General features: G+C 41.2%; 1 protein-coding gene across 1 annotated transcript in view; it reads right to left on the bottom strand.

The window, feature by feature from the left end:
• Positions 1 to 12,138, bottom strand: part of csmd2 (CUB and Sushi multiple domains 2) — a 605,906-nt gene that overhangs the window by 265,899 nt on the left and 327,869 nt on the right. The window contains exons 23-24 of the mRNA XM_060847269.1: positions 11,149 to 11,287; positions 6,553 to 6,740 (exon numbers count right to left, since the gene is read on the bottom strand). Coding sequence (XP_060703252.1) covers positions 6,553 to 6,740; positions 11,149 to 11,287 — 327 coding nt within the window. The remainder of the gene's footprint in view (positions 1 to 6,552; positions 6,741 to 11,148; positions 11,288 to 12,138) is intronic.

Here is a 12,138-nt window from a genome sequence, read left to right as displayed (position 1 = left end):
TGTTGTATCATTTTTACTTGCAGTTGGGTGGCAGACAGTAACCAGAGTTGGAGAAAGTGAGGACTGCAGATGCTGGAGATCAGAGTCAAAAAGTGTGGCGCTGGAAAAGCACAGCAGGTCAGGCAGCATCCAAGGAGCAGGAGGATCGACGTTTCGGGCATAAGCCCTCCATCAGGAATAGAGTAACTGGAGTTGGCCAATCATCCCAGTGAAGTGGATGCCGAAGAGAAAGGCTGATCAGGGATCCAGCACTTTATTGCCTAATCAAAGCACTCGGCCAATTTATTTGTAATCCGAACGCCTGTACAAAACAGGTAAAGGCCCAGGCCTGTTAAATTGCTTCGTGTACCTGGAAAATGGGAGCACCAATATTGAACTCCAAACTTTAGGGGTAAGGAATACAAATGACTAGGTGCTGAGATGCAAGAGATAACGAGCATTTACCTTCAGGACAGAGTCCTTTTCTTCATATCTATAAACAAAATTGAATGGTTAAGCTGTGAAAAACATTTAATGAAATCTTATCATTGTGTTTAATGATTCCTTCAGTCCAAATTGTATTGTGAAATACAATATTAACAGTGCATTTCCATGATTAGTGAATTGTAGCAAACGCACAAATGTACTTGACCTGAAGGAAGGGTTTTACTTTTTCATGTGTGCGAAAGTGCACTCCAGTAAAGTCATTTCCATGTTTGTTAATTGCAAGTGAGTATCCAAGCAAAATCGTTTACAGATGCTGATATAAGAACAGTTCAGGTTATACTCAGACATAAATAAACATTGGCTGTTTACTTATGGAAATAACTATGGTCTCTGAAGCTGACACACATTTATCTTCGAACTGTTCCACAGGAAGCCTACAATGACTATCAAAGGGTTCTGCTACAATGTTAAGTTAATGCTGGAAATCAAGGCAGTGCCGCACTTGGGGTTGAAGCATCCTGGACTGAATCAGCCATTTTTGAAGGAGCAAAGAATAATTGACCAACTTGAAGGTGGCAGTGTCAAGGGTTCAGCACAAGACTCCTTAACCACTGTCTCAGCCCAACCACTTTGTGATATTCAGAAATAAGAGCAAAAAGGAAACAAAAAGTGAATAGAAAAGGAAACTATAGCTGTTTCAAGAGTTCTATCGAAGGATTCTTGATTAAGTGTAGGCTTTGCATCTAGCTGGATATTTGTACCTGATGAGACAATGCTTGTGTTAATTTGTGGAACTTAAGGACACCAGATAGGTCACATCATTCAGAAAGATTTAAAAGAATATATATAAGCACAGGCACTTCAATGTCCGGACTAATACTAAGGTATTCAGCCATAAACAGAAGGCTGCTACCACGAGTGTATCATACTTCAAGTAAACCAGTCAAGATGGAGTCTGAGAGCTTTATGACATCAGGTCACATACTATGGGCAGTGATGACATCACAAGCACATCTCTCAAAGGTATACTGCATAGTAACTGTCAGACAGAACATAGCTTTGAAATGTTGCACAGAATTTCATGGCTTCTTGTGAAGTAAGTCCAGAGGTAAAGGGATATTTTAAAGGAGCAGTGTTCCAAAAGCCTGTACTTCCAAATAAACCTGTTGGACGATAAACTGGTGTTGTGTAAGTTCTAATTTTGTCTAATCCAGTCCAATACTGACACCTCCACATCAAGTCTAGGAGAGGAATGTTTGTGGACAGCCTTTCTACTTTCACTGCCCTCCTTCAGGAGGCTGGCAGTCTTGGTGGGTATGGCCTCCAGGTGGAAAAACAGTTTAAAATAAACTTGAAAATAAAAGCACTGGTGATACTGGAGCCCCATTTTGAAGGACACAAGATGAGTCTGATCATTGTGTCTCATTCACCGGTTTCACTGTTGTTTCCTTTGGGATTTTCTGTCCCTGGTCCTTGATCCCAGGGAAAGTCCTGAGCTGGCTGCATGAATGCCTGAGAGGCACAATACAAGGGTCCTTCTCAAACAAAGGGAGGCAATGGCCTAGTGGTGTTATCACTAGACTACCAATCCAGAGATGGTAACATTCTGTGGAAATGGATTCAAATCCTCCACGGCAAATAATGCAATTTCAATTCAATAAATACCTGGAATTAGGAGTCCAATGATGACCTCGAAACCATTGTTCAATGTCGGGAAAACCTGTCTGGTTCACTAATGCCCTTTAGGGAAGAAAACTGCCATCCTTACCTGGTGTGCATGTGACTCCAGACCCACAGCAAAGTGGTTGACTCCTAACCACCCTCTGGGCAATTAGGGCTGGGCAATAAATGCTGGCCTGGCCAGCAACACCTAATCTCATGAATTAATTTAAAAAAAAGAAGCAACACAGGATTCTCTTGATGGGCAGGAACTATTACATCTGCTTCTCTGCACAGATACTATCTGACATGCTGAGTAGATTCAGCGATTTCTGTTTATTTCAAGTTTTCAGCATCTGTATTATTTTCCTTTTGAATTGCAGCTTCTTAACTTAATCTTAAACCAGCTGGACAATAAATACCAGGTTAAGGCTCAGTTGACTCTATACTGTTCAACATGCCATTTACTTACCTCCCAAGGGAGAGTTATGATACAGCGGTAATTTTCTCAGCATGTGCTATGGATAGACCTGTCACATGTCTATCTTTGGCTTTGTATTGAGATGGTCATACAAATATGTCTGGGAGCAGTGTCATGGTACGAAGGGATTTAAACAGGATTGGACACCAAACAGTTCTGCATCAAGATTTCACTTCTTTAAAAAATTGCTACCGTTTAGTTGTCTAATCGACTGTGGAAAATACACTCTATATGAGAGGATGGTTACTGCACAAAAGAAGGGTATTTGACACAGGCAGCATGATGGCTCAGTGGTTAGCACATTTCCCTCACAGCACCAGGGTTTGGTTCCAGCCTCAGACGATTGCCGGTCTGGAGTTTGTACATTCTCCTTGTATCTGCGTGGGTTTCCTTCAGGTGCTCCAGTTTCTTCCCACAGGCTAGGCGGATTGGCCAGGCTACATTGCCCTGTAGTGCCCAGGGGTGTGCAGGCTGGGTGGATTAGCCATTTTAAATGTGGGGTTATAGGGGTGGGGGCAGTGGCTGAATTTGGGAGGTAGCTCTTCAGAGATCCATTTAGGGATTCTAAGACAATATCTCAAATTGAGATATTTTCCTAATCAATCTGCATTGGTATGTTATTACACACCCATGGAGAAAATGGGACTTGAACCCAGGTCTCCTGGCTCAGAGATAGGGACACCACTCTGACAGCTCCCAACACATCAAGTGGCTCTCTGAAGGAATGATTTACCCAGGGCAATGTGCTGGTCTGCCCCAAAAGCCATCCATATTTTCCTTTTCAGATAGTAACTCAATCCCCTCTTAAATGACTCAATTGGATTTGCTTCCACCAAACTCTCAGGAAGTACATTCAAACCCTAACCTAAAAAAATTGTTTAATCAAATTTCTTAACCTTCTCTTCACCACAGAACCCCTCAATCTACATAGCAGAACTTCCTCATGCCAGAAAGTATGGGGGTGAGAGGTACGACAGGTGACTTTGGAGTTTTCATGAATCATTTCTGTGTTGTCCATAAGAGCTTCACATTTTTCGTCAACTGTGGCTCCCAGAACTGAATGTAATACTCTCAAAGTTTAACATAACTGCTTTTGATCATGAACTCTATTAATAAAGAGGTATTAATAACGTCTAGGATGATATATGTTTCCTCAGCTGCTCTCTCCACTTGTCCTCCCATCTTCATTGAGCTATGCATGTATACACCCAGGTCCCTCTTGTCCCTTGTACACCCTTTAGAATTGTCTGGAGAATTCTCTGCAGACAGAAATAGGGCTAACAACACTGACATTTTGTCATTCTGATGAAAGATTATTGACTTTAATTGATAAATTTGTTCCTTTATCCACACCTGTAGAATATTTCCAGTATTTCCCAGTTTGAGTTCAGATCTCCAGCATCTGCAATATTTTAGTTTTGTGTAAGCATAAGCATCAAACCTTGCAAAGTCTAGGGTCGCCCGCAGTTTTGGCTGGATGTTTGCTGTTTAGTTTTGGCTGTGATTATAAGGAATGTAAAAACTCCAAAGTCACCTGTTGTACCTCTCACCCCCATACTTCCCCTTGTTGTTCTCCCCATTCACGAACTCCCCTCTTTGTGCTCTCTTTCTGTCTTGTCTTTACCCACAGTCTTCAAACTGGTGATTCTCTAAGTTAATAAATTACTCCAGCTTATCTGAAGATACATTTTGTTTGTGCTTCTTTAGTAATGAATATTATGACTTTATCCATTAAACTGTGTTTAATTCTTTTTTGTTAAAATTAAAATCTAACACTGAATGTAAATACAGTCTTACACACTGCAACAAAGTCCTTAACCCATATTTCCTGACAATCCCTAGATCATCATTACACTGGCATTCGTTTGTAAGACAGTTAGTCAGAGAATGGTTTCAAGCATTTTTGGAATCTCATCCATAGTTTAATTTCCCTCAGTAGTTTCCTCACAGTAACAAGCCCATGTTTATTTAATGCAATGTTTTATGAAAACACAATTGAGTCACTTAAATTCAACAAATTATGAGTTGTGTTCTGCTATTATAGTAAAAAAGAGAAAAGAAAGATTTGCATTTCCAAAGCCTCTTTTATCTTCACAAGAAATCCCGAAGCACTTTTTAGCTAAGGTTGGGCTGTTGAAGTGTTGTTACTGTTGAAATGGAGGATATGTAGCTATGTAATAATGACCAAATCCTTTGGTCTATTTTATGTTGAGGGATAGATCTTGACCAGGAATCTCCGTAACTTGTTCACAATATTGCCATGGGAGATTTTATATTGACCAATAGGGAGCAGATAAGGTTAACAAATCTATTGAAAGACCCAAGATCCTGACGTGGTAAAGTATTAGTTTAGATCCTTGTACTCAAGTCTCTAAACTGGGACCCGAAATTGCATCTTTCTGACTTATGGGAAACGTACACATAAACCTGCAAATTAGGGGAAGGATTAGGCAATATCCAGCAATTGAGCTGAATCCAGCACTTTATTTTACTTTTGGATTTTTTTCATATTTTTTTGAGGGGTCTTAGATCCGGAGCAGTCCAGGTGTGAAGTGAATGATTCCTCTCATGGACTAGGGGTCTCTGTTTAAATCAAGCATCGCCCATTCAAAACAGAAATGAGGTGAGTTTTATTCTCTCAGAGTTATGAGTCTTTGGAATTCTCAGTTCCTGAAAAGGAGATGGAGGCAGAATCTTTGGTTTTTTTTTAATGGCAGAGCTGGATAGATTCTTTGGTAAGCAAACTGCCTTAGTGGCAGGAGGGAGAGGAGCCAATTAAAAGCTACTTTTGAGATTGGAAGCTTTTATCCAGTGGCATACTGCATGGTTTGGTGCTGGGTCTCTTTTGTTTGCCATGCAGATCTAGACAGGAATAGGGGACCAGTGAGTTCACAGATCATACAGCTGTACAGCAGGGCAACAGACTTTTTGTTCCGACTTGATGCTATGGAAATTGGTGGTGTAGTAAATAATGAGGAGGAAAGCTTCAGATTGCAGGATGATATAGCTGGACTGGTCAGGTGGACAGAACAATGGTAAATTAAAGTGAATCATGAAAATCATGAAGTGATTCATTTTAGGAGTTCTAACAAAACAAGGGAGTGTGAGATGAATGGTTAGACCCTAGGAGGTACAGAGGATCAGATGAATATGAGGGTATATGCCCAGAGATCCCTGAAGACAAGAAGACAGGTGGATAAGATGATTAAGAAGACATGTGAAACGTTTGTATTTGTAAGTAGATGCTTTGAATATAAGGGCAAAGAGCTTATGATGGATCTCTATACAACATTAGATAGGTCATTCCTGCGTGCAGTTCTGATTTCCACTTCAGGAAGGATGTGATAGCACAAGAGAGGAGATTCACACACCATGTCTTGGTGCTTCACAAATGGCCAGTGTTAAGAGTGACACAGCTCAGATTGTTGATTTGTTGGGCCCTCTAATTGGACTGGCAGTGAAAAGGGCCGGGGGGCCTTTGTATATTCAGCTGAGTAGACAATGGCCTTGATGGCATAAACTCTATCCTCTCAATAAAGTTCGCCATTGGGTGAGAGAGGCAGCAGACCAACCCCCATCACACCATGTGGGTTGCTTACTTTCTGAGTTTTGTTTGTTCCTTTCCTCTCTATATACCAGGTCATAGCACAGCCAAGCCCGTTCCCCACTCCAGCCAATCATTAACACACTTATCAAGCAGCTTCCCTTATAAGCATCATGATCCACCCCAACACAGTTTTGTTGAGAACCAGCCAATCAGCTATTCATAGCCTAGAATATTGCAGTATCATCAGAACAACAGATGGTAACAGAACAAATCAAATTTTAAATAAAAATCTGTTTTTTTCTGTTCCAGTAAAAGGATACATGCATGGTTGGACACATCAGAACTATATATGAAAGATGTGTCCCTGAGGCTTTGGTGAGCAACCCTTTCTTGTTAATTAGTGCTCCAAGAATGATCTGCACAGAGGAAGATGAGTTACCGGTATACTGAAGAGCAAATCCTGTCATGCTGACTGAGGCGTCACTGCGAAAGGCCAGGAAAAGGTTGTTGCTGCTGCTCTCGATTTTGTCAGGCACCTGTGAGCCCTGAAAGCTGCCAATCAGAGAACTGAGAGAATCTGGTCCGTCATAGATATGAAGGAAATCATAGCCGGGCTCCACACTGAAGCTGCAAGCACAGAAGAGGAACATGATTCAATATAACTTTCCAAAGTTATTCAAGCAAAACACTTTCAATTCTGCTTCATGGCCCAAGAGCATAGAATTTTTTTCCTCTGTGATAGAATAACACAGGGATCTTGTTTCAATACACGATATAAGAAAGCTGTTTCTCCTGTCACCACTTGTCTTACTTAATGCTCCGCTTCTCTATTGCATAAAGAATTTGACTTTGTTGGGTCATATATTTTTCTTATTTTTCAAAATAATTCCACATTCTTCTCAGGCTTTCCCTCACTCTGTCTAAAGTAACAAATCTCAAGCCTCTGTCATTGCTATTCTAACTGAAATTGCCTCTTGAAGTTGGACTGATTGATTTGTCATATGTACTGACGCACAGTGAAAAGCTTTGTTGATGAGGAGTGCAGGCAGATCATTGTAAGAGTGGTGGAGTAAAGGGAATTAGACATTGTCTGATAGTGTCCTTGCTGAAGAATACACTGACTGTAAGGAAATAAAAATCAATGGTGTAATCCCACAAAGATCCAGAGTCCTACATGGTCCATTGTGATGGTGATCCTATGATATTGACATTCAATGCTAACGTCTGTGAAATTTCCTAAGTGGGAAATGAGGCACAAGTTGCAGAGCCGATTGGGCTGGGTAGAAGTAGCACAGTGAAATGCATGAGCTACCTCAAGGATGAAGAAAAAGAAGCACAGAAAATGAAACAAATTTATTAATGGGAGAAAAAAAGTTAAAATATAGGTGGATAGATGAGGCAAGGTGACAAGAAAGGGCAGTAAGACAGAGTCATAAAAAGTCACTAGGACATCTATCTTTAGAGATAGGGAGGTCAGGGTGGCACGGTGGCTAAGTGATTAGTATTGCTGCCTCACAGCACCAAGAATCCAGGTTCGAATCCATTCTTGGGCGACTGTCTGTATGGAGTTTGCACATTTTCTCTGTGTCTGTGTGCGTTTGTGCTGATTTCCTCCCCCAGTCCAAAGATGTACAGGTTTGGTGGATTAACCATGCTAAATTGCTCATAGTGTCCAGGGATGCGCAGGCTAGATGGATTAGCCATGGAAAATGCAGGGTAACAGGGATAGGGTAGGGTGTGGGTCTGGGTAGAGTGCTCTTCAGAGGGTCAGTGTGGGCCGAATGGCCTGCTTCAACACTGTAGGGATTCTATGATTCTTTGATGTGCAAAGCTGACTGAGCCTTTTGAATACTGTTGTAAAAAAGAAAAACTGCAGAATTTTGTTTACCTGTCAATTGTCACCAAGGAGTGGTTATGAAAGGATTCTGTTCTGGGAAAATTACATGTGTCAAACACAATCATTTTCAGTAACAGTCGTGATGCCAATATTGTTGGTAATATATAACATCACTGTTGTTCCTTCACATCCAGTGCTGCATGAGGCAGACAGAGCACATACTTATGTCTGTTGCTGTGGCTTGTTTTTGTTCCTGCAACAGGACACCAGACTATTACCTGAGGCTACAGCTTGAGAGGTGCCAGTCCACATCAAGCATGGCTGATCAGGAGACCTTCTGCACTAATTGCCTGCCTCTGGTTTATTGGAGGGATTCACGGATCAACCTCTCTGAGGACATGGTGAACATAGCTTCCGTGGACATCACATGCTGGAGTGGGACTTGAACCCAGAGCTTCTGGCTCAGAGGCATAAATGCTACCCACTGTGTCATAAGACCTCCATGTAATAAATAATTACAGAGGGTGTACTTTAAGAAGACATTGATATTTGACATGGCAAAATGAATTTTCAAGAAGTCCCTCTCTAACAGCACTATTAGTTATCTAGTGGATCCCATTTACCATTTCCTGAGAAAAAGTACAGGAACTGATATCACCACAGGACATTACATGACCGAGCCAAGGAAATGTAAACACTTTAATAGAAAACGAGCCATGCCACCCAGTGCTTCATCTGGAGGCTCACTGATGATATTACAATGTATGATGATGAAACATCTGAAAATGAACTTTCCAGTTCAGTGAGCAAACCTACATCAAGTAATATTGGTGTTCCTACACCCCTTGGATTGTGGTAGTTCAAGGCATCAATTCACCTTCATCTTCCCCAGCGCATTTAGAGATGGACAGTAAGTGCTAGCCCAGTGAGTGACATTTACATTGCATAATAAAAACAGATATATTGATTACAAATTTACAAGCAAAATCTTCTCCGGCTAAGTTCACTTACTTTTTTACTACACATTTCATTTCATGCAAAATCCTGCTTCAGTCCTCAAAGTATTACAAGATGTGAAGCATATTAATGAGCAAAAAAAATTCTTAAGACCTGTTGTTTATCTCCCACTGATTTGCACAGAAAATGGTAAAATATTGATATTAGTGTCTAATATATTCCATACTGCTCAGAGCTCATGGGGCTGCAATAATTGCTGTCTTGTCACACTGCTCAAATCAACACAGCACAGTCTTTTAGCAAGGTTTCAGCAGGAGATAATGTCCGTGGCATCTTCATCAGTCCCAGGATGTGAATCCCCATTGATGAAAGGTCACAATGCCACCCTCCAGCTGCCACACAGCTTCTACTCTTCCGATTCCTAATTAGCCTGTTGCAAGACCAGCGTGAAACAGCTTTAATGATTAAAGATATTTTTAAAAAACTGTTCTGTATGCCTGAGCATTAGTCGAACATGTGCAAGTGAACATCATTCTTTTATATTTGCTGAGCCACATTAGATTTAACACTGTTGGTAATACAGGGATTTCCTGTGACATTTAGCTGTTCATGGAGCTGGTAACTTTTCTCCTCAGAACTGATTGCACACACAATTTTCATCTATTATTAACTTGATTTTATCCACACAAACATTCCATTTTGAAAGGATGAAAACATAAACCCTTTTCATTTGATTTTTACAGAGAGTAAGGAATTAGATAGCTCCTGCAGAGCCAGTAGAAGACTGAATGTGCTTTTTCAGGGCTGTAAGATTCTATTTTGAAGGCACATGCAAATGACAATTAGACTTGCACAAATAAGGGCCCTGGGGATCTGGCTGGATGTCACTTCCATCTTCTGATCTTTGAATGTGAACATTAAGCATAAACATTTGACTGGCTTGAATCTTCACACTCCCTCTTTAGCACAGCAGGCAGGTCCCCAGACATTAGAAATTATTTCCTCTAGGACATAGGCTTTTTCTTCGCCCATTGTGTCGGGTATTGTACCATGTTCAAGAAAATCATTTTAGAATGATAGAAACCCGACAGTGTGTAAGCAACCGTGTGGCCCATCGAGTCCACGTGAGCCCTTTGAAGAACATCCCATCCAGACAAAACTCCCACTCCCAGTTATATCCCTGTGGGCGGCACAGTGGCACAGTGGTTAGCACTGCTGCCTCATAGTGCCAGAGACCCGGGTTCAATTCCTGCCTCAGGCAACTGTCTGTGTGGTGTTTGCACATTCTCCCCATGTCTGCATGGGTTTCCTCCCACAGTCCAAAAATGTGCAGATTAGGTGAATAGGCCATGCTAAATTGCCCGTAGTGTTAGGTGAAGGGGTAAATGTAGAGGAATAGGTCTGGGTGGGTTGCTCTTCGGAGGGTCAGTGTGGACTTGTTGGGCCAAAGGGCCTGTTTCCATACTGTAAATAATCTAACCTAATCCTGCATTTCACATGACTAATCCATCTCGTTTGCACATCCTTGGACACTATGGGACAATTTAGCACTCCACCCAACCTGCACACCTTTGGACAGTGGAAGGAAACTGAAGCACCCAGAGGAAACCTATGTAGACACAAGGAGAATACGCAAACTCCACACAGACAGCCACCCAACACTGGAATCAAACACAGGTCACTTGCACTGTGAGACAGCAGTGCTGACCACTGAGCCAATGTGCTGCTGGATGTTATAGTGATGTTGAAATATCAAACTCTTTGACTTCAAAGATATCCTTGCTGAGTCTATGGTCCATTGAATTCAAATTGTGCCCCAATGCTCAACAGTGTATAGTATACAATGCTGGGGAGGAGATTGCTTTGACACACAAATCTCCAAATTTTCCCACTCTCAATCCAAATTATGTCAGGGACTTTTCACGCTGAATTGTCCTGCATTTCAATTTGTTTTGAATGTGCTCAGTGACAATTATAAACTGGCAGAGAATAATGAATTGTGCTCAATTTGTAGCATTTTATTCTCAAGGTTTATTACACTGAAATTGTAATGTTCAACAGATAATGTAATCAGACCAATGGAAAAATATGTAACAAGGCCATTTAACTCCTGTTGCATTTAGACTGATGCTTGCAAAGAGCAGTTGTGTTTATTCTTACATAGTTTGTTTGTCAATAATCTTGTTCCTCCAAGTAGCTGTACAGCTCCCTTCAATAACTTTATTTTCATGCCGAGCTTACCTTAGGAACGTCAGAGAAATGACATAGTCGAGTGACACTGTTACTTTCCAGTCACATTCCTTGCCATGAGGATAAGGCTCAGGGTAAAAGGGAGAAAGGATGATTCCTGTTGGCCCAGTCAGGTTTCCTCCACAAGGAGCTGGAAAAATGAGAGAAAATTGTGAATCAGATTGTGCTGAATTGAAGAAATAACATTTTATTTTCATTCTGTTGGGTTAAAAGTAAAATGTTTAAAGAAATGATTCGTACAATTCTGCTTTGGACTAAATCTATCAAAAGTAGAGAGGTCCAAGAACAGTTGACAACCTATTTTTCAAAGATTATTTCTCCATTTTTCTTAAACACTAGCCATCTTTCTCTTCCACGATTTTGAAAGACAATGACTCTTCACTGGTACACAGTTAATTCCACTAGCTTCAATTGCCTTCTGGACCTTGGAGATTTTATTGACATATATGCTTGGGCCACCCATTAAAATATTAGGGTTCTCTGCAGTCACCCAGGACTCCTCCTTAAAACAGACACTGGGTCTATTGTTGAGACAAATTGAGCGGCTCATACCTAATGAAATTGGCTTCACAAACTTGCTTAGTGTCTGAGGACAAAGAGCCTCGTGATCTCCCCCTTCATCCATATTGTCGGCTGTCCATTAATCTGTTGATGATAAATCTTTGGGTGTCTGGGACATTTCTTTGGTCTGGACCTGACTTCACCTGAAGGCCAACTCGCCCATCTGAAGGCCAGAAAACCTTAACATGTCTACTGTTTCCGATTCATTAGGCACACCAAGTCCTAATGGAGCCAGGGCAATTGGAATTTCCCTCAAAAAAAAGCATGCACCTCAAGGGAACATAATTGGATTGTGGCACTTGCAACTTTTAAAACAACAAAAAGCAACGTGACGGGATCCCAACACTTTCCTAATGCATTCCAGCAGAGCTAGTGACAATTCAGTGAAAATTGCCATGCAATTTTGGGGTCTTATTCTAT

Source organism: Hemiscyllium ocellatum, chromosome 30, assembly GCF_020745735.1.
Source record: "Hemiscyllium ocellatum isolate sHemOce1 chromosome 30, sHemOce1.pat.X.cur, whole genome shotgun sequence".
Taxonomy (NCBI): domain Eukaryota; kingdom Metazoa; phylum Chordata; class Chondrichthyes; order Orectolobiformes; family Hemiscylliidae; genus Hemiscyllium; species Hemiscyllium ocellatum.
The sequence above is the reverse complement of the archived record's forward strand: the minus strand, read 5'-3'. Positions and strand labels throughout refer to the sequence as shown.